The 21,078-nt window shown below is 30.8% G+C and overlaps 7 protein-coding genes across 7 annotated transcripts; 3 read left to right on the top strand and 4 right to left on the bottom strand.

The window, feature by feature from the left end:
- Nucleotides 1-146: 146 nt before the first annotated feature.
- BOL3 (Bol3p) lies at nucleotides 147-512 on the bottom strand (the record flags this gene model as incomplete). Its single annotated transcript, XM_004177708.1, has 1 exon — nucleotides 147-512. The coding sequence occupies one exon, from the start codon at nucleotides 510-512 to the stop codon at nucleotides 147-149; it is 366 nt and encodes a 121-aa protein (XP_004177756.1).
- Nucleotides 513-1,889: 1,377 nt separating this feature from the next.
- On the top strand, nucleotides 1,890-3,722 carry PDE2 (3',5'-cyclic-nucleotide phosphodiesterase PDE2; the record flags this gene model as incomplete). The annotated part of the gene is made up of 1 exon (XM_004177709.1): nucleotides 1,890-3,722. One exon carries the CDS (start codon nucleotides 1,890-1,892, stop codon nucleotides 3,720-3,722), a length of 1,833 nt encoding a protein of 610 aa, XP_004177757.1.
- Nucleotides 3,723-4,393: 671 nt separating this feature from the next.
- VTS1 (Vts1p) lies at nucleotides 4,394-6,073 on the bottom strand (the record flags this gene model as incomplete). Its single annotated transcript, XM_004177710.1, has 1 exon — nucleotides 4,394-6,073. The coding sequence occupies one exon, from the start codon at nucleotides 6,071-6,073 to the stop codon at nucleotides 4,394-4,396; it is 1,680 nt and encodes a 559-aa protein (XP_004177758.1).
- Nucleotides 6,074-7,035: 962 nt separating this feature from the next.
- Nucleotides 7,036-8,256, top strand: ERV46 (retrograde cargo receptor ERV46; the record flags this gene model as incomplete). The annotated part of the gene is made up of 1 exon (XM_004177711.1): nucleotides 7,036-8,256. One exon carries the CDS (start codon nucleotides 7,036-7,038, stop codon nucleotides 8,254-8,256), a length of 1,221 nt encoding a protein of 406 aa, XP_004177759.1.
- A 781-nt stretch (nucleotides 8,257-9,037) lies between these two features.
- On the top strand, nucleotides 9,038-11,383 carry CDC24 (Rho family guanine nucleotide exchange factor CDC24; the record flags this gene model as incomplete). Its single annotated transcript, XM_004177712.1, has 1 exon — nucleotides 9,038-11,383. The coding sequence occupies one exon, from the start codon at nucleotides 9,038-9,040 to the stop codon at nucleotides 11,381-11,383; it is 2,346 nt and encodes a 781-aa protein (XP_004177760.1).
- Nucleotides 11,384-11,900: 517 nt separating this feature from the next.
- On the bottom strand, nucleotides 11,901-13,232 carry GDS1 (Gds1p; the record flags this gene model as incomplete). The annotated part of the gene is made up of 1 exon (XM_004177713.1): nucleotides 11,901-13,232. One exon carries the CDS (start codon nucleotides 13,230-13,232, stop codon nucleotides 11,901-11,903), a length of 1,332 nt encoding a protein of 443 aa, XP_004177761.1.
- A 2,811-nt stretch (nucleotides 13,233-16,043) lies between these two features.
- CLN3 (cyclin CLN3) lies at nucleotides 16,044-17,870 on the bottom strand (the record flags this gene model as incomplete). Its single annotated transcript, XM_004177714.1, has 1 exon — nucleotides 16,044-17,870. The coding sequence occupies one exon, from the start codon at nucleotides 17,868-17,870 to the stop codon at nucleotides 16,044-16,046; it is 1,827 nt and encodes a 608-aa protein (XP_004177762.1).
- Between the last annotated feature and the right edge of the window lie 3,208 nt (nucleotides 17,871-21,078).

The following is a 21,078-nucleotide window of genomic DNA, read 5'->3' on the forward strand; positions in this document are numbered from 1 at the left end:
TTAAATACGGATATTGCCTAAAATGGAAAGACTGTCAACAATAATGAAAAGAGATGCATTAATAGATAATTATATATATATATACAAGTTAATAAAATTATACATAATTGAGATCGTGTTAAGATCGTACAGAGGCCGTATAAAGATCATATAGAAGTGGTTTTTTTGGTAGTCAGTTGCAACCCATGCCAATTTTTAATATCATCTTTCAATATGGAATTCACTAATTGATGTTGTTTAATGATTGATAAATTGTTGAATTGATTACTAGAGATATGAATGGCAAACATGGAACCACATCCTCCTGAGATATCTTTAACTTTTAATTGAACTGGATCCAACTGTGTGGACAGTTTGTTATAAATATCTAATTCTTGTTCTGATAAAGAAGATTTGTAATCAACGTCATTCGTTGTTGAGTAATGGAATCTCGATATGGCTCGAGGAACTAGTATTTTGCTTTGTTGTAAGAACCTTGTTCTTGTAAATGGCACTAGTAAATTTCTTTGCATTTTCCTTTTTTTTTAATGATATGTACCTATTATATATTATTACTCATTCATATATACGTTGAATATCATACAATCAACAACAAACAATCGATAATAGTGGTATTCTATTCTATGCCTCAAATACTTATGCGTCAACTTGCATAATATTATGTAATATTCATCTATCTTCATATATATAATGTATACATACATACATACATACATACATACAATTGTATTTGAAAAACGATATTTGAGAATAATCCGGGTAACATATTCGCTGCACGTGCTAGCGCCGTATAATGTTACCAACATGTTACCCAGCTATTTCCCATAGCCGTACTCTCATGTTTTCCATTTAAGGCCACTTCCTAAAACAACAAGTAATTTCCAGGCACAGAAACCCCTGCAGCTTTAAGGAACCCCGCGGGTCAACGGGTGATTTCTTTTTTGGGAATCAGGAGCACATTTCTTTTTCCTTCCGGTAGATTGGAAATTAAGGAAAAGAAATAAAAATAAAAAAACAGGTCCAAAAAAAAGAAACGTTACCAAATACGAAGAGATGTCAAGAACTAGAAAAGCAAGGAGCCAATACTAAAAAGTTTAAAGACAGCAATAAAAAAAAGTTATTTAGAGTATTATATAAAAAAAAAAACAAAAAAAACTTAGTAAACTAAAAGTTAGTAATTTACGGTGGACCCTGACATATCGTTACTGTTACTGTTATTTGTCAAAATACACCCCTTCCTGTTACTGTTGTATTTTATTATTGCTATTATTATTGCTATTACTATTACTATTGTGTTCCATCTCATCACTTTAAGATTTTGATTTTGGTAAACTTATATTGTCTGTTGGTTTTTTCTAACCGTTTTTAATTTTCAGTTAACTTTATTTTACTTCCTTTTGCTATATTTTGCTTTGCTCAACTTTCTGTTGCAAATCATATCAAAAGATTTAAGAGACTATAGGATATACTGAAGAGTCTGCCTAATTTTTTTTTTCGTACTATTGTTGGCTTTCTTTTCTTTTTATTATTTTTTAAATTTCATCATTTGTTATTTGTATTTTTTCTCGGGAATTTTTGCCGAGGCCGAAGCCGAATTTTTATCCAATTGAAATTTTCGAATTGAAATATTCGGATTTTAAATTTTTGAATTTGCAATTTCAATCTAAAATTGAAAATTGAAATTTTTCCATAATAAGGGATAGGGATAGAATTTTTCAATACGAAAGAATATTTAAAGATATTGAAAAAATATTGAAAAAATATTGAAAAAAAAAAAATAAATAATAATAATAATAATAATAATAAAAACACAATAAAATAGGATACTATTCATTACATATAACAAACAAGGTTTGCCTCCCCTCCTCTTCCATTAGATATCGCCCTGAATGTCAACCATCTTTTACATATCTATACCTCCTAATGACGAGAGGAGGACGTTGTTGAAACCTACGCTATCTGTTTTTGATCGAATCATTGAATTGGATGGGTTTCAATCTTTATTCAAACAGATTTATAACGATCGTGTATTGGATGCAAATTACAATTATGAAAATGGTGTCTCCATTATTCTGTATGATCCAGCAGCTTATACTAGCACTTGTAAAGATGATTTATCCATACGGCATTTTAATAAAGTGTTGAAACGCTTCTTACCGGTTTTAAATTTGAAGTGTTATGACATTAATACTACAGTCCCCAAGGATTTAGTCCATTTACATCATGATTTGATCATTACGGATAATAGAATCTTTAGAATGCATCATTGGATGTACGATAATTTAACTACTCAAAATAATACGAATAGTAATAATAAGAACAATACTTCTGTGGAAGGTGATGATGAATCGAATTTTTCCTGTTCATCATCCATATACAAGATGATAGACCATTTGACTTTTTTCAATAGATTAAACACTACCGATCCATCTGAATCATCAGCTTTGGATGATCATATTATAATACCTGAATTTTTAAAATCTTTAAACTACGAATCTCTTATAATTGAAAATGAAATCAATAATGAGACGAGCATTCTTGATTTAGATTATTTCACACTCTTTAATGATTGGGATTTCCCTGCAAATAATCTATCAATAAAACAATTACTAATTTGTTCTTTTAAATTAATTGAAATTCTATCCATTGAATCTAATTTACCAATTCAAAAAAATAATTTATTTCTTTTATTATTCACTTTAGAGGCTTCTTATCATCAAGTTAATAAATTCCATAATTTTAAACATGCAGTTGACGTAATGCAAGCTACTTGGAAATTATCAACATTAACATTAAATAATTTTCCAAACTTCAATATTTTGAAATTATTACTATCTTTAGCTGCCATTGGTCACGATTTAGGCCATCCAGGCACAAATAATCAAATCATTTGTAAAAATGATTCCAAAATTTCAAAAGAATTTCATAATAAATCTGTATTGGAAAATTTCCATCAAACAGTTTTCATTAAACTTTTAAATGATCAATGGCCAAATTTAATAATTAAAATGAATTCAATTTTAGATTTTAATATCATAAGGGATGCAATTTTAGCCACTGATATGGCTTTGCATAATAATTATGTCTCCAAATTAAAAGAGATTAATTCTACTCCGAAGATCCAGAACATTACTACTTCAGATGCAAAGAATCCAAATCAACAGATAGATTTGAAGACTTTAATTTCATTGATTATCAAAGCTGCAGATATCTCGAATGTAACAAGACCTTTAGATATCTCAGCTCAATGGGCATTCTTGATTACTTTAGAGTTTAATGATTTTAATTTATTGGAAAAATATTTTAATATTAAAAGTAATCTAAATATAAATAAACATCTATTAAAAGATACCTCGATGATAAAAGATATATCCGATTTAATGAATAATGATATTATACAGAATTTAACTACAGCTAATATTAATAACACTAATGATGATGATGATGACAATGATACATATGATACTACAGAGGATGAATTAATTGCAAGCTTGAATGAAATTAAATCATTACCTTCTTTAGATACAATTAATAATGATATCCATCTAACTTTAGACGCTCTTATCGAAAAATATCCTTCAATTATCAATGGTCAATTGTTTTTTATTGATACTTTTGCAAGTGGGTTTTTTGAAGAATTCTCCAAGGCTTTACCACAGTTGAACTTTCTATCAGATAATATCAAATCAAATAGAGATTATTGGCTAAGTAAACGTAAATGACATCAGTTATCATATTTTTCTTATGAATATTCAATGGTTTGAACAATATTCCTCTCTCAAATTACAATGCAAATGAAATATTATTTTCTATTCTCTTTTCTCTTTTTTCTCTTTTCCTCCTCTTTTTTTTACTTTTCTTTTTAATATATCTTTATAACTCTTTTTCATGACAGTAGCATTTATTCTTTTATTTTTTTTTTTATTTTTGTTTCCCATGTGCATACAATTTTACATTTCAACTCTCCATAACGTCTCTCCATAACTTCTCTCCATATCTGATTCTCCATAATATATTTTTAAACTTTTTTCTTTCTAAGATCATCTTTTTACAAATTAGACTATTTTTATCCTTTCTTTTTAATCGCATCTTATTTTCGTTTAAAAAAAATATAATAATTTCCCAGCTTCCTTTATTTATCAAAATTAATAGATTATTTAACCCAGTAATCTCACTATCTTTTTTTCTTCGTTTTTATATAACCAGCGCCATTTATTCTACTGCTTTTTTTTTTAATTTGTATTACAATTTTTTTAAAAAACAATATTTACCTTCTATTAACAATCTGAATTTATCATATTAATTTATTATTATTGTTCTATAATGATATTAATTATTTATAAGATTAACCTAAATATTATACAAAGGAATTTGTTATTTGAGAAGATAAAATTCAAGTTATATAAGCAGTTTTATCAATTTGCCCACATTCATGATATCCTTTTACAATACTAAATGCCTTTATTAATTTTCTTCTTGCACCTAATGCAGTCACTCCTAATGTTTCTAGCATTGTTTCATCCAAGTAAATCAATTCCACCCATGTTTTTCCCTTTAAAGCCTCTGAATATTTGTGTAACCTTAATGCCTTTAACCATAATGGTATATTTGTTAATAATTTAGGATCAGTTAAAACTTGAGGATTCATCGAATTAGAACCAGTGGTTGGTGTGGCGATAGATGTTTTGGGATTACTGATAGGTATCACTGCATTTAGGTTTGAATTAGGTGAAGATGATACTATACTTTGTTGAGTTATTTGATGTAATTGTTGTTGTGGAGATCGTACATTTAAATGTATATTATTGGCATTTGTTAATGTTATAGAAGTAGATGATGTTATGAGATTAGATGATGATCCTGAAGGTTTTATATTATTGTTTGATGAATTATTATTACTATTATTTTGATTGGTAATAGTATTTTGAGTTGAGGCCATATGATAACTTTGTGAAGTGGAATCTCTTACCATTCTTGGATCTACTGACCTAGGTCTAATGTCAGAATATATGTTTAAATTTGAATTTGAAGGTTGTGGAGACCAAGGAGGTAATGGATAAACCATATTAGAATCTGTATCATAACTAATTACAGAATCTAATAGTGAAGCAGGATAAGCATATGTATTTGATGCAGATACACCAATGGAATGTGGAACATTTGGTGAATTTGTCAAATAACCACTATTTATTAAACTATCAATCTTCAATTTTGTAGAATTCAATACGTCATCATTTAATGTGGTTAATAAGGTATCAATGACATTATTTTGTTCAATTGAAGTTAAAGTCGACATCCAACTACATAATCGATTTAATTTTTGAGTAAAATTAACCATGTGATGTTGAGGAGTAGGTGATGCTAACATATTTGGAATATTATTTTGCATATTATTAAGGTTATTAGTAGTATTGTTATTACTATTATTATTAGTGCTGTTATTGTTTTTGGTAGAACCGAGATTCTGATGAAGAAGTATTCCTGCATTAGTATTACATGTATTATTGTTGTTGTTGTTGTTGTTGTTGTTGTTGTTGTTGTTGTTATGATGATGTGGGTGAAGACACACGTTGGTATTTGAATTAATATTCGTGTTAATGTTATTCCCATGATTTATGGAAGAGTTATTAAGATTGGTATTACTATTAGATGATAAAGTATCTAAAAATATTGTAGATGACGATGCTGAATGCTGAAGATTTAATGGGTTTGGCGAATGTATAAGTGAATGCTGTATGGTGCCTGATATTAAAGGCGATGAGATTAAGTTATGATCGAACGAAAGAGAATTAGTATTGTTGTTGCAAGGTTGGGTAATATTAATGTCATTATTATTGTGCGATTGTTGATGTGATAAATTACTACCATTGCTATCAAGAGATTGGAAAATGCTATTGTTAGAAAGTGAAGTAGGTATTTCGTCAGATAAACCAGAATTCATGCCTGATAACTTAATACTAGAAGTTGGAGAGGAGAGAAGAACTGCTCCAGGATGAGCACTTCGGACTATATTATTGAAAGGAGAGTGTGTTCTACCAGGAAGCTCGTCGGAATAACCTGGATTACTATGCATTGTAATGACTTTTAAAAAATTTTAACTCCTCCTATTCACGTGAACAATCGTTGTGGATCACAAAATTAACTTTATTCTATTCAATGCCACTATACCTTAATTTCTCTCAGCTTCTTATATTTGCAACAATGAACTCCAATTATTGTTTGCAGCAAATTTTTTCTTTTCAATTTTTTTCTGTTTTTTTTCTGTTATTTCCTATTCTTAATTTGGCCCAATAGTTTATGAATAATTCAATGGTGAAATTTTATATAAAATTAGCCTAGGTTGCGATGAGCTTATAATTTTTCAATATCCCGTTTCTCTCTTTTCTAAGATTTCCGGAAAGTTTAAAAAAAAATTTGAAAAAAATGACAAAAAGCGGAAAGTAATTGACGGATATTTTTGCAATGACTTTATGTGAAAAATATTTCAAAGTGTCTTACAAGAACAAGATATTTGAGACAATATTCAAATTTTTTTTGTTAGTTTAAGATTGTACGATGGTAGCATTACTCAAGTCAAACAGTTTACATTTCTGTCTATATCCCTTTTTGTATCGCAATATCTTAGCCTTTCAAGTGTATATAAAGTTTTATAGGAAAGCACATTCCCATTAGAAAAAAAAATCTAAGAGTGATGTGTAATATTTCAAAATAATTTAAATAATAATATTCCTTATTTTATTGCTTTAACTCTTTTGTTTTGGTGTGATATTTTAATAGGTGTTTTCTCTTCAAAGTAAAAAGTAAAATCGATTCCCCGTAGAGGCATTTTTTGAAATGAAATTGAAATTTCAAATTTGAAAATCAACAATAATAATAAATAGCAAAAATACATGAAGTATGTTGGGGAAATAAGAAGAAGAAAAAACTAATATTAGTAGGTTGCAACCGTATCCTTGGGAATTAATATAAGACAAGGTATAAGAGGTACTCTAAAATAGTGGTACAGAAACCAAATATCGAAATTAAGTTTGACCTATGAGAAGTTCCACTCTTTTATCCCTAGACGCATTTTCCAGAACTGAAGAAGATGTTCGTGTTCGTACAAAGACAGGTGCTCTTATCACATTAGGATGTATGGGTATTACATTCTTACTATTACTAAATGAATGGCTTCGATTTGGTATTATTGAAACTAGGCCAGAATTGGTAATTGATAGGGAACGCCATTTAAAATTGGATTTGGATTTGGATGTTACATTCCCCAATATGCCATGTGATTTGATTAATTTGGACTTAATGGATGATGCAGGAGAGATCCAATTGGATATTTTGAGTTCAGGTTTCACTAAGACAAGATTAGATTCTCGAGGAAATGAATTGGGTACTTTTGATTTCGACCTTTCCAAAGATATTTCAGAATATCCACCCGATGATGATAAATATTGTGGTCCATGTTATGGTGCACTTGATCAGTCAAATAATAAAGATGATATGCCAATGGATGAAAAAGTATGTTGTCAAACTTGTGCAGATGTCCGTCAAGCTTATTTGAATGCAGGTTGGGCCTTTTTTGATGGTAAAGATATTGAGCAATGTGAAAGAGAAGGTTATGTGCAACGTATAAATGATCATTTGAATGAAGGCTGTAGAATTCAAGGGAATGCACGTTTGAATAGAATTCATGGTAACGTTCATTTTGCTCCAGGTTTAGCATTCCAAAACCGTAGAGGTCATTATCATGACACTTCCTTATATGATAAAAAGACAGAATTGACTTTCAATCATATCATCAATCATTTAAGTTTTGGTAAGCATGTTAAACCAGGTATTGGTAGTAAGTTTTCAGCAGCTTCTGTATCTCCATTGGATGGTCATCAGATGATTTTAAATGATGATCCACACAATGTTCAATTTATTTATTTTGCTAAGATCGTTCCAACAAGATATGAATATTTGGACAAGGATGTTATTGAAACTGCTCAATTCAGTACAACTACACATTCGAAGGCATTAAATAATTTGGCAGATGATAAAACTACTCCCAAGCCAAGCCGTCGTAGTGGTACACCTGGTCTATATATCAATTATGAAATGTCGCCATTAAAAGTCATAAATAGAGAACAACACGTTCAAACATGGGTCTCATTCATATTGAATTGTTTAACCTCTATAGGTGGTGTTTTAGCCGTCGGTACGGTCATCGATAAAATATTTTATAGAGCACAGCGTACAATTCAATCTACCAAGAAGAATTAAAACGAAAAAAAAAAAGAACTAAGATTTATATATATATGTGTATATACATCTACATGCATATAAAATGATACTACAACATGTACTATCTTTTTATTATATACTTCGTTAATTTACAAAATAAAAAATACCATTAGCTTAGTGTTTCATAAAATATCGGTTAAGAATATCGATAGAACTGAGGGTTTAGAAAAAGTATTGACACTAACTCAAGAGACATTATCTAAATATAAGTTTTATAATCTACAAATTCCTACTCCAAACAAACAAAGAATGTTGATTATAAATCAAATGATGGGCCATTAATTCTTGTGATCACGTGATACATCACCTTACACGGCACAACTTTGTAATTTTCTAATGCTTAAGTATGCAAAAACAATTTTAGAAATCTAAAATACTGTCCCGGATAAATGAATCGAATAGTTAGTTATAAAGGGAAATTCACTAGTACTTGAAAAAGAATCTAAAATTATTTTGAGACGTATATTATTATTCTTCATATTCAAGTCGTGGAAGTTTGTATCCTGAAGGAGGTTACATTCGAGAACTATATAAGAAAGGTTGATCTGATAAGTTACAGAGGTGAATTGGTGATTCTAGTGTTGGAAGAAAATAAAATCTTACTCAGCCATAAAAACAGAAATTCTTTTGAAGTTTCTACATATTAACAGGTCAAGTCATTCACCGGATATATTCTTTATATGCTGCATTAATAATATTAATAATAATAATAATAATAACAGATAATTAACACGAATCAGACACCTTAAACGAATCATAGATGGTTCATCATTCACATAAGTCAAATATATCTCTACAAGGTCCTTCGAGATCACATACAGCACTTCCCAGTGCTATGAATTCAGCTGTAAATGCAGAAGATTCCTTATATCATGTCTGTGATTTGACACGTCGTAGGCTGGGACATTTACCTCAATTACAACCTTATTTGAATTTAGCATACTCTTCAAGTGAATTGCTAAGTGAAAGGCAATCTCTATTCTTGTCACAGAAACAGCAACAGCATAAAACATCGGGCCACCATAGCGTCAATTCTGTTTCCTCGATTGATAATACCCCTAGTCATGCTGGAACAACCTCTACATTAAGATCGAGTGCAATATCAGGTAGTAGTCTAAATTCCTTAGATGGTGTCACTTATACTACGTCAAATTCAATTCCAAATAATGGTTCTCCAACTAATGGTAATAGTGAAGAAGCCCTATTAACTTACAGCATGGGTATTTTACCTATTTCTATGGATTGTGATCCTGTAACTCAATTATCTCAATTATTCCAACAAGGTTCTCCATTATGCATTGTTTTCAATGCCGTTAAACCACAATATAAACTTCCAATCGTTTCATCTGATGATCTAAAGATTTGTAAGAAATCCATATATGATTTCATATTAGGCTGTAAAGAACATTTTGCATTTACTGATGAAGAATTATTTACGATATCAGATGTATTTTCTAATACAACTGGTCATTTAATAAAAGTCTTAGATGTTGTAAAAACATTATTGGATTCAGCACCTGAAATATTCCCATCTTTGGAAAGTGTCATAAAGGAAAGAGATCATGAAGAAGAAGAATTGAAATTAAAACGTAGTACATCATCAAGTAACGAATATTTTAAAATTATGAGAGAATTTGTTCAAACAGAAAGAAAATATGTTCATGATTTAGAAATCTTGGATGAATATAAACAACAACTGTTGGATAATAATATGATCACATCAGAGGAACTGTATATGTTATTCCCCAATTTATCAGAAGCATTAGATTTCCAGAGAAGATTCCTCGTATCTATTGAGATTAATATATTAGCAGATCCATCAAGACAAAGATTAGGTGCGCTGTTCATGCATTCGAAGCCATATTTTAAACTGTATGAACCTTGGTCAATTAATCAGAATGCAACTATTGATTTTTTGACTGCAAACTTAGAGAAAATTAATGATGTTTCCTTTGTCATTGCAAATAAATTAGAATTGCAGTCATTTCTTTATAAACCTGTTCAAAGACTTTGTAGGTATCCTCTGTTATTAAAGGAACTATTAAATGCATGCCGAGCCCAGAGTAATAGTGTTAAAGAGTTAGAAATGGCTTTAGATATTGCTAAGAGTATTGCAAGAAGTATTAATGAGAATCAAAGACGTACAGAAAATCATGAAGTTGTCAAAAAATTATATAATAGAGTGGTTAATTGGAAAGGTTATAAAATCAGCAAATTTGGGGAATTATTATATTTTGATAAAGTTCAAATCTCAACAAGTAATACATCTGAAGTTGAACGTGAATTTAATGTTTATCTTTTTGAAAAAATTATTATTTTATTTTCAGAAATATTTCAAAAGAAATCGAATTCATTAAGTTTAAAGACTAAAAAACATTTAAATACGGCCTCAAGTTTAAGTTTATCCACTACTCATACAAATTCAAGTCAAACTGGTAGCATTCATAGCGTTACTGAACCAAAATTAGATTTAAGGGGGAGAATCATGATTATTAATTTAAATTCTGTTAATCCGCAAAGTACACATTCATTAAGTATTACCTGGGAATCTCCAAAAGAACAGGGTAATTTTATATTAAAGTTCAAAAATGAAGAAATTAGAGATAATTGGTCTTCATGTCTAAAAGCACTTGTAAGAAGAGTTAGAAGTGAATCTTTTAGAAGTACTCGTAGTAGTAATGGATCCAATTTTTCATCATCACCAAATAAAGCTAGACACACACATAATAGTATTTCAAATATTTCTAGTCCCAAAAGTAAGCATATATCCGATGTTTTACCAAAACATCGTTCATCACAATTAGAAAATGATTCAAGAGTAATTTCTGAAACCTATAAAAATTCTATACCAGAAGGATTTTTATTAATAAGGATAGCATATAACGCAGATTTTTATTCTATTTTGATTGACATTAATTCATCAATTGATCATTTATTACAAAATATAAAGCGCAAATTAAATCATGCGGGAGCAGTTACTAAGGTGAAATATCAAGATGAAGATGGTGATTACATCATGTTAGAATCTGATGAAGATTGGAATGTTGCCAAAGATATGTTAAAAGAAAATAATGAGCTTGTATTGAATGTCTGGGCATATTCATAATTTTTCGTTTTCTTTATTTTTAATCTTATAATAAATTTTCTGCGTGTGCCATTTCAAATATAATTACACATCATTATCTCTGTTGTATTTTCTGTTTTTAAATTCATTTCAGTTTTTTTTCTTTTATTTCAACCTTTCGATTGCATGATTAATTTTTTTAATTAAAGACCTTATATATCATTTGTAATATACTTTTAACATTTTTCATTATAATATTTTGCGGCTTTTCAATACTTAATATTTTTTTTATTTATTATTTTTGGTTTAAATAGGATTTTGACAAAAAATGAATTACATTAAATTTTTAATGTCTTGATTCCCAAACCTGATTTAGATAAATTTATGTTAGTTAATTTTTTTAAAGAATATATAAAACATGTAATAAAAAATACTAATACATTTTACTAGAAAGAACTGTCTATTAACTAATAATTAAATAATCATATCTTTAACCGGAATTTTAATAAACTAACATAAATAAAAATAAAAAACTAAATAAAAACCCAAAAACCCAATTTTAATCAAAAAAATTATCCAAATCGTCCATTGTCAAAGACTCTGGCGAATCAATATCTTCTGTAAGGAAACCCTCCCTTACAGTTTTCACCCAGGGGGTTAATAATAAACCATCAATGTATTCTGATTGAGTCGGTAGAATAACTTCGACAGGCATTTGTGTGGAGATTACATTATGTATAGCAGAAACTGTTTCTGCAGTATTTTGTGAATTAGCTGGTTTATCTCTACTAACTAATTTTGATATTCTTGGAGCTGCAGCAGCAGCAGTAATATAAGGAGTTTGAGGTTGAGAAGTTTCACGAGAGGAAGCAGAATCTGAAGTTTGACTCTTTTTCCTTTTTTTTGCGGAATTATTATTACTACCACCTTCAAAATCTTGAGAAGTGCTACCTCTTTTAGAACCGTTACTATTGGTGATAGTTGTTGAAATAGAGATGGCATTTTTAGCTGGTGTCATATTAGCAGACACAGGAGATGTGGAATAAGGTATATTAAATTCTTGACGAATTTGAGGTCCTAAACCTAAAGTCTGCGAAAATGAAGCTTGTTGATCTTGTTGTAAGTGCTGTTGTTGCTGCTGTTGCTGTAGTTGTGATTGATTATCGTTCTGTTGTTGATTTTGTTGATTCTTCTTTGAGTTTGAGCTTGAAGAGATTAAGGAAGTGGTAGAAGAATCATTTCTTTTCAATTGTTTAGCAGCAGCTAAAGCATGCTCTTTATAATCATCAGCTAAAATCCCACGATAAACATAAACCATTCTACGAGGGGTAGAGTCAGACCATTCTCTTGAAAGAGCATATTTCAAAGTCTTTTCCCCCTTTTCTAATTTTTTCACATATGCATTTAATTTTGCAGAAATCAAATTAGAGAGTTTTGTAGACAAGGTAGACATTTCTGGATGTTTTTCTAACAATAGATCACATAACTGCTTTACAGTCATACCTTGTTGGTTTGAATCTTGATCCCATAAAATATTAAAAACAGCAAATAAGACATCATCGTTTAAAGGAGCAGCCCTATCTAAAGGAGCCGGACGTTCACCTGTGACAGGTAGTAGTTTCGATATTTCCAAAGCAGGAGCCTCCTTCTCCTTCTTTGGCTTGGCCGTGGAAGAGGCGGAACTCGAAGAAGAATTCGTAACCGATGAATTCAAATTAGAATTTGAAGTCATATTGGAATCCGAACTTGAGGCAGCACTTGGAGTCGGCATTTCCTTATTGGTTATACCTAGAGATGTAGCGTTTGGTTGAAACACAGGAGAGGCGTTATTTAAAAGAACCTCGTGATCTGCAGTTGGTATTGGAAGTGGTCTGGAGTTAGCCAAGGCCATTTTACTACTTACTGGATGTGTTTGAATGTTGGTGGTTTATTTGTTAATGGATTTGTATATTGTATCCGTAAATTGATAGTAACGAAACCGTATCAACTTTAAATATATATAAGATGTATATATATTTGAATTTGGAATAACAATATTAATAATCGTTTTGTTTCTTTTTTTTCTCTTGAAAAAAAAAATAATATTAAAATAAATACCCGCTAGCAAGTCTAGGGAAATCCCTTAACGTGATTGGAAAGAGTTTATCAAACTAAGTCTTTTTTGAATAACAAAAAAATGACCTAAACAGAATAAAAAATTTCCCAAATATTAAACTAAAATAGCCGCCAATAAATGTTCAAAAATGAATAAACAAATAAGGGATGTAAAAGAATAATGTTAAAATAACAAGTAACGAAAAATAACGGAGCAAAAGAAAAATTGCGTCAAATATAAACGGTTTTAAAACATGAAATAAGAAAACGATATTTATCCAGAAGGATTAAAACGAAATAGGTTCAGATGGAACTTTAATATATTTTTCCGAAATTTAAAGCTGTTGAAATTTCGGCTAAAAAGTTGCGTTGTTTCCGGTAAATTTCAAGGCGGAAAATTGTAAAAGCTAGCAAGAGACAAGATGATTCTAGAGGGAAGAAACACAAGCTACTAAGAAAAGGGTCCTATTCTTGTGGGAATCATGCCCAGACTACAAGGAGTTATGGGGGCTAATTTTTGCCGCCGACAAGCATGTGCCACTTAGAAATGCGTGGCGGATCTAGAATTAGATCTACATGTAAAAACTAACTACACCCTTGCACCGTGGTGTACGGATGCGCAGTCTCACATGCAAATATATAAAAGTTAACTAATTAAATGATAGCCAGCGGTATCAATGATGATCAATTGTATTGATAGGATAACATATGGTTGATTTAGTAGTACGTTTCAATGTGGTATTGGCGACGCCATGCTAAATTGTCTACACAAATTGACACAAACTTAAACGCTGGCAATCTTATATTGATAATGCTTTGCCCTACTTGCTGTAATTATATTCTTACTTCAATCCGACCTAGGATAGGCTACATGTTTACTCTTGCTTGCATCAGATCTAGGCTATTGGCTCGTTTATTATTGACTATATCCAATCCAGGGTATTTGTTCGTAATATCCATTCATTTATTCTTGTTTATCAATCATATCATCTCACGTTGACCCGTTATAATAAAAGTTGTAGTCACATACACAACAGCTCACCGGCGAATAACAATCCCATATTCATAATACCGTTCCATTATTAATCTCTTGTCATAATTTGGAAATGAAGGCATTTCAATACGCCAACGCCCGTTCTTTTAAACGGTGTATATCAATCCTATCCCTTTGTCATGCATCATGAATATCGTTCATATGGAACACGTCATCTTATTTGAAAAAATATAGGGTACAATTGAAATACATAAACATGATTTTGAATTAAGGTAACGTATGGTAGCTAAGGCAAAATCAAAAACAGACTATAGTAAATACAACAAGTCAACAACAAAAATATTATAGGGTAACTCATATTTTCTAGTACCTACTAAGTACCAGGTAGTCAGAATTTTGCCCTAACATAAACACCAACACAAAGGCTTAGTCCCGAGTAAAAAAGACCATTCAAGATGAAGGCTCATTGAAGGCTAATCAGAGGCTCATCAACCACGAGCCATCGGCTGCTGTTTAGGGCGTTGCCTAGTGTGTCGCCAACGTGTTACATTGAGCCCGTCGACTCCGTTAATCACACCGTTTCCTGTTCTTGACATAAGCAAGATACCTCGACTCGATAATGACGTTGGGGCAAAATGATCACCGCTACTACCATCCAATATTGCCCACCCTCATCCCTCAGTACACTCTTCTCTTCGAGCATCGTTTACCCAAACGTGAACATCGACATCAATTAGCAATTCCATTGTTACTGACAGCGTCATCACAAAGAACATGCTTACACTATTATTTCGAGGTCCATCATTGACTTGCTGGTATTTATACCAGGTATTTGAGACCACTTGTCCAGCACATGTTACAGTCTTCACTTTCTGACATTGTCAATCTTTTTCTACTCACTCAACAAGTTAGGACCATATATATAATCCTCAAATCTCCTCGAAATTGCCCAACTAGTATTGAAACTTTTTCATTCATTGGCTTGCCCATTCTTCTAGCCTAACAAAACGCGTGATGTTTATTTAATTCCGATGAGCTCGGCAAACGCGGTGAAAAAAAAAAATGCAGCTCGATGCGAAATTGAAAAATTCGGCCCGATTAGGATATGTCCTGGAATTAAAAAGTATACCATTTTGTTAGGTCAACTTTGATGGAATGAAATAGGAATCTGCCCTAGATATTTCCAACTGTATTATATACCCTCGATAAGATTTGGTGGTTTATTGCTGAATTGCGCGTATTAGCCAACAAGGACAGTATCTGGTCCTGTATTGAGGCTTGATGAAAGAATTTGTTAGGTCTGATTGGGTTGAAATATGCGAAGTTTTTTTTTAATTAGAAATGCAAAATATACACGAATGTACAAATATATAGTTATAGAAAGTTTATTTAAATGAGTCGTTGAGTGAAGGAGTGATTAGGTGAAGGTGATATAGGAAAGACTTTGATTAAGTAAAGGGTTTTTCTTTATTTTCCTCAAAAGCTTGTTGTTAATCTATTGAGCAACGCCATTTTATTTTGGTTTATTTACGAAAGGGATATGTCTTTGTCGTCATACTTTTTGAGGCACATGAAACAAAAAAAGTAATGATGTAGTCGTGTCATGCCTTGTGTCTATCTGTTTTGACGTTTCGTATTTAATTCCGAATCAAAGAAATCGATATCCATAGTAGATGAGGATCTCTTGTGGTGTCCCTTGACAAATGAAGTCGTCAGGATAGGGCCACTCAATTCTGGTTTCCTAGTAGAATTTAGTGATTTCATCGATGAAACAGACCAATTTCTACTTCTTCTTTGTGAATTATTTCTCTTGATCATTATATCATTATTTAGTAAAACAGGAGTTGTTGGAGAAGGTAATGGAAATCTTGAATTTGTGAAGGAATAAAGACTGTTTGTGGAATTATGAGATAATATAGCAGATAATTTGTCTCCGTAGGGACTATTTACAGTATCTGGTGTATTTGATGAGATTCGATCAGTAGAACTAAATGGTGACGCAAATGAAATTGAGGATGGTGTAGTAGAGATTGGAGATGGACCCCAATAACTATTACTTGAAATATTATTGGATGAAAATGATGAGAAATGCTGATGATTGGCACGTCTTCTACCATCAGACTCACTGATATAATTGCTATCGTTGTTATTAGTAAATGTAATATCATCATCATCATCGTTTTCACCAAAGATATCAGTATTGTTGGTATCCTTAGATTTTTCTAAAGAATCCATAAAAGTAGAAAACTCTTGTGATTTATAAAATTCCTCCATCTTAATTTGAATTGAATAATTACTTAAGGTATCAATGATTTTTTTACTACTTGAAGTAGATGGTGATTGCTCATTTAAATATTTAAATTTAAATGTAGAAGGTAATAAAGTTGGATCAGATACCATTTCCAATAAGCTCTTGCAAATCTTTTTACTTGATTCATCAAGATCATCAGAATTTTCATAATTAACCAGTTCATTAGTATCCAAATATTTTAATGCTAATGTAATCATTGCAACAGCACAAATCGATAATTGAGATGGTGGGACATTAAATGCTAAATTAATATCAAAAGTGGCAAGTTCACATAACATGACTGCACCAATTTTAACTTTATTAATATCCGAAACATCTTGGTTTTGATATAAGATAGTTGGCGTGACATCTTTATTATTTCTTAAAAATAGCGATGAGTCAATAAATGAATCATAAGTTGGAGTAACACAAAACGACCAATCGAATGCCTTTAATAAATGTAATTCCATTTCACAGAATTGAGATGAAGTATATTGTTTGCAACATAAATTACGTAAAATATCCAAAGTTGGTGTACGATTTTTAGAGTCCCAATATTTAGAACTAATCCATAATGAAGTTAATGCTAGTAATTGATAAACATTACTTTTAACAATAAACTTGGATGAATATGAATCCATAATTTGGAAAGTGAGAAATAGTGTTGGTGTAGACAATCTTAATCTTGTATGACAACACATAATGAAATCAAACATTAAAAATCTCATCTTCGATGTGATTTGAGGTTGAGATGTGAATCTTGATAAGTTTGGTCTATTGGAGTTGGAAGATTCATTCATATATTTATCAGTTTCAAGTAAATGTTTTAATAAAGTAGCACCATATTCCATTGTGGAAGATTGATGAGCTTGTAATTCTCTTCTTAATAAATTATGGTTTTGTGATTTAACAAATGCAACATTTTTCCGAACTCTTGAAAGCATAGCTAAATGAGAATTAGAACTAGAAGTTGATTGCTGCTGCTGTTGCTGTGGCGGTTGTGGTAATTGTTGTTGAGCTACAGGTTTAAACACTGTAGAATGATTTTTTATATTATCATATTGTGATTGTTGATTTTCATAAATAGTTTGTTCAGTTCCAATATTATTTCTAATTGACGAAGTTACAACTCTTTGTAATTTAGAATTCATGATAAAAACGAGAGACAAATTGTAATTATAATATCGAAGAGAGTATTTGAAATAGCAATAAAAATAAAAAAGAGAACAATAAAAACTGAATGAGGGATAAAAAAAGGTTGGTATTATATGCTAATAGTGAGCCTTTGATATATGAAAATATAGGGCATGAAAATGCAAAATGGGGGTGTTGGAAAATATTGATAGAATGAAACAAATGTATAACAAAAGAAATGACAAACAAAGAAACAATCTTAAAAATTTTTTAATAATGAAATGTTAATTTGTAACAGTATCTGAATTTGTTAAAATGAATATCGATTAACAGAGATCTCAAAAGTTAAGTAACTAAAAAAAAATGACGATGGTAAAGAGAGAAAAGATAATAATAATAATAAAAAAGTATGCAAGTATGAGATAGCTACTATAATTTTTGAAAATGTGCTATTTGTAATGAATGGGTAGCGATGGAATGATATAAACTATAGAGAGCAATTAAGAAATTGAAATATAGTTTTTTTGTTAAATAGAAAAAAAAGTTTAAAAAAATAAGATATAACAATGACGATATAGAAAAAGGGAATAAAATTAGAGCAACCAATAGAGACTAGAAAAAAAAGAGTATGAATAATCTTACCGTGATATTTTTATTTTAATTTTTTTTAGATTTTTTTGATAATGAATATGGATGTTGTAAGTAATATATTTTTTTTTCAGATTGATGATCCTGCGAAATCTTCTATTATATTCCAAATCAAAAGAATAATAAATAAAAAAGAAAATAAGTGATGCAATAGATGATTACGTAATTAGTATTCTTTTAAATTTAAAATTTAAAAAAAACCGTTTTTAAAAAAAAAAAAAAAAAAGGTAAAAAAAAAAGAAAAAAGAAAATAAACAAAATCAAAGTTGATCAGATATCGATTACTAGAGAGGTTTTTTTTTAAAAAGAAAAAATGAATGGAAATGATATTGAGGTAATAGCAAAATGACTGCTAAACAAACGACTTGATGCAAAGAGTGTACAATTGATTGCTTTGCTTTTAGAATTGATGAGGCCAAGATATGAGATAAAAAACGGTATAACACAAAAAAATAATGAACCCAAAATTGCTGGTTGTGTTAATATTATATATCATCAAGCTTGGGAGAAGGTTTAAGAACTAGATCCAATAGACAAAGGTCTAACGGCGAGCTACCACCCGTAATTATTGCAGAACAGCATCGCGTACATACATTAAATGGATGATTCCTATTTCAATTCCTATTCCTATTCCTATTCCAATTCCTATCCTAATTCCTATTTCTATTCTTTCCTCGTAAGAAATCGAAATTGCCAACGAATGGATAACCTACCTGACCAAGTGTAATTCCGCCTTCCAGCTAGTATTATTTTTGGTATCAGGACCACTAGCATTACCACGACAGTTATTCACTCATTTCCCGCCTCGATGGACAATCAATCAATCTATCTCGCCTTCCTCCATCCATCTATCTGCGACATCTATTATCAATTTCAAGAAACCCACATCGTTTTTCAAATTAAAGGGCTTTAGCAGCCACTACTATAGAGCGCAACAGGTTCTCTTAGGGCAAACTGGAAATTAACGTGCAAGAGAAATATATCCAGCCTACCCGATCCGTCTTAGACCCAAATAATATTAACCCTGTGACCGGTACAGCAAGTTCCTCATCTTTTCTCAACTAGGCCATAGGTTAGCACACGGTCTTTGTCTTGACAATGCTTTACACTTCCTAAAAGGGTTTAATTCCATTACAACTAATTGAAAGCTCGATACATAATTATTGGAATATATTGAAATTTACTGAAAAGATTGTATACAGCTCGGTGAAGTAATTTTGACAAATTCCAATAATTTTTCATCGAGTTATTCAACGCTAGAAATCTGTTTTGCCCGATCGGGTTAGGCGCTACTCTTCGGGCTAACTTATCCTATTGTAGTAACTCTTGATACAGCTGGAAATTTAAGGACAATGACCAAAAAGAAACTGACAAGAGTAAAAAAATTTTTTTTTTAAGGTTGTATCAAGAGACTTCAAGCAATTTTTCACTTTGCTCAAGAATTTTTGATATTTCATAGAATATTTTAAACCGAGCCTTACCAAGAACCTTCATCCTTTACTATATCCGGTAAAAACATTAGTATATTGGACCGGGAAGGATGAGGTGCCTTCAATTGTCCTTGTTACGATTGTATCACTCTACGTTGCTTCAATTTAATATTTTATCTAATTATGATTTGGTTCCTTTAAGAATTCTATTTTGAAGCGGATTACACAATTTGTAATCCCCTACGGTATCTTTAGGCATCTCTGCAACCTTTCACTGTGGCTTTGCTATTGGGTATTCTGGCCCATATCTATTGGTCTTTCTTTTTATTTTATTTTTCAATATATTTGTCTTTTCTATTTTGATATGCGTTTCGATTTATTTTTAAACCTAATCGTAAACCTACAATATTTTTTTTTCACTGTTCTATTTTCTATAAACAGTACCAACTGGAATATTTCGTGGGGAACTCTGATCGCAGAAGAGTCTGCAGAAGTTATACTCAATGGTAGTTATCGAACTTATTTTTTATGCGTCGGCATTAATGTGTTGGAGAACCATGGTACAAACCATCACTACACCCGGTTGCTTTTGCATATGGCCTTTAATTTCTCATGATTGTTCTTTTCCTTGGAAAAAGTTGATTCGTATACTTTTTTTTCTATTTAAACTTTTTACGAGGTATCCTTTTTTTCCACTTACCTAATTATTGTTTCCACAACTACTTCTTACCACAGATAAATCCGTAGTAACTGCTGTGTATCATGGGGGGATAGTAGCTTATTACTTTTCTGTTGTCTTTTTTCACTTTGAACCCATTCACCAATGATTCAGGTTTAAAATAAGAGAAAATAAACCGAACACCCAGTTCGTTAGTTTTTTTTACCATTTACAGATTCAACTCGTCCAAGATTAATTAATTCGAAAGTTAACGCGTTATCTGGGACATCGCATTATTGTGGTTTTACAGGTTATAGCATAGTGACATTAAATTGGTTTTTACTATTACAATTACGAGGCTTCCCCTTGACTTAGTTTACATGCCTTACATGCCTTACGTGTTTTTTTTGATTTAACGGGTTAAAGTTGATGTAATATTAGGGATACATACATTCGAAACATGAATTTTTCATTACAATGACAACCTTT

This window comes from Henningerozyma blattae, chromosome 1 (assembly GCF_000315915.1).
Source record: "Henningerozyma blattae CBS 6284 chromosome 1, complete genome".
Classification (NCBI taxonomy): domain Eukaryota; kingdom Fungi; phylum Ascomycota; class Saccharomycetes; order Saccharomycetales; family Saccharomycetaceae; genus Henningerozyma; species Henningerozyma blattae.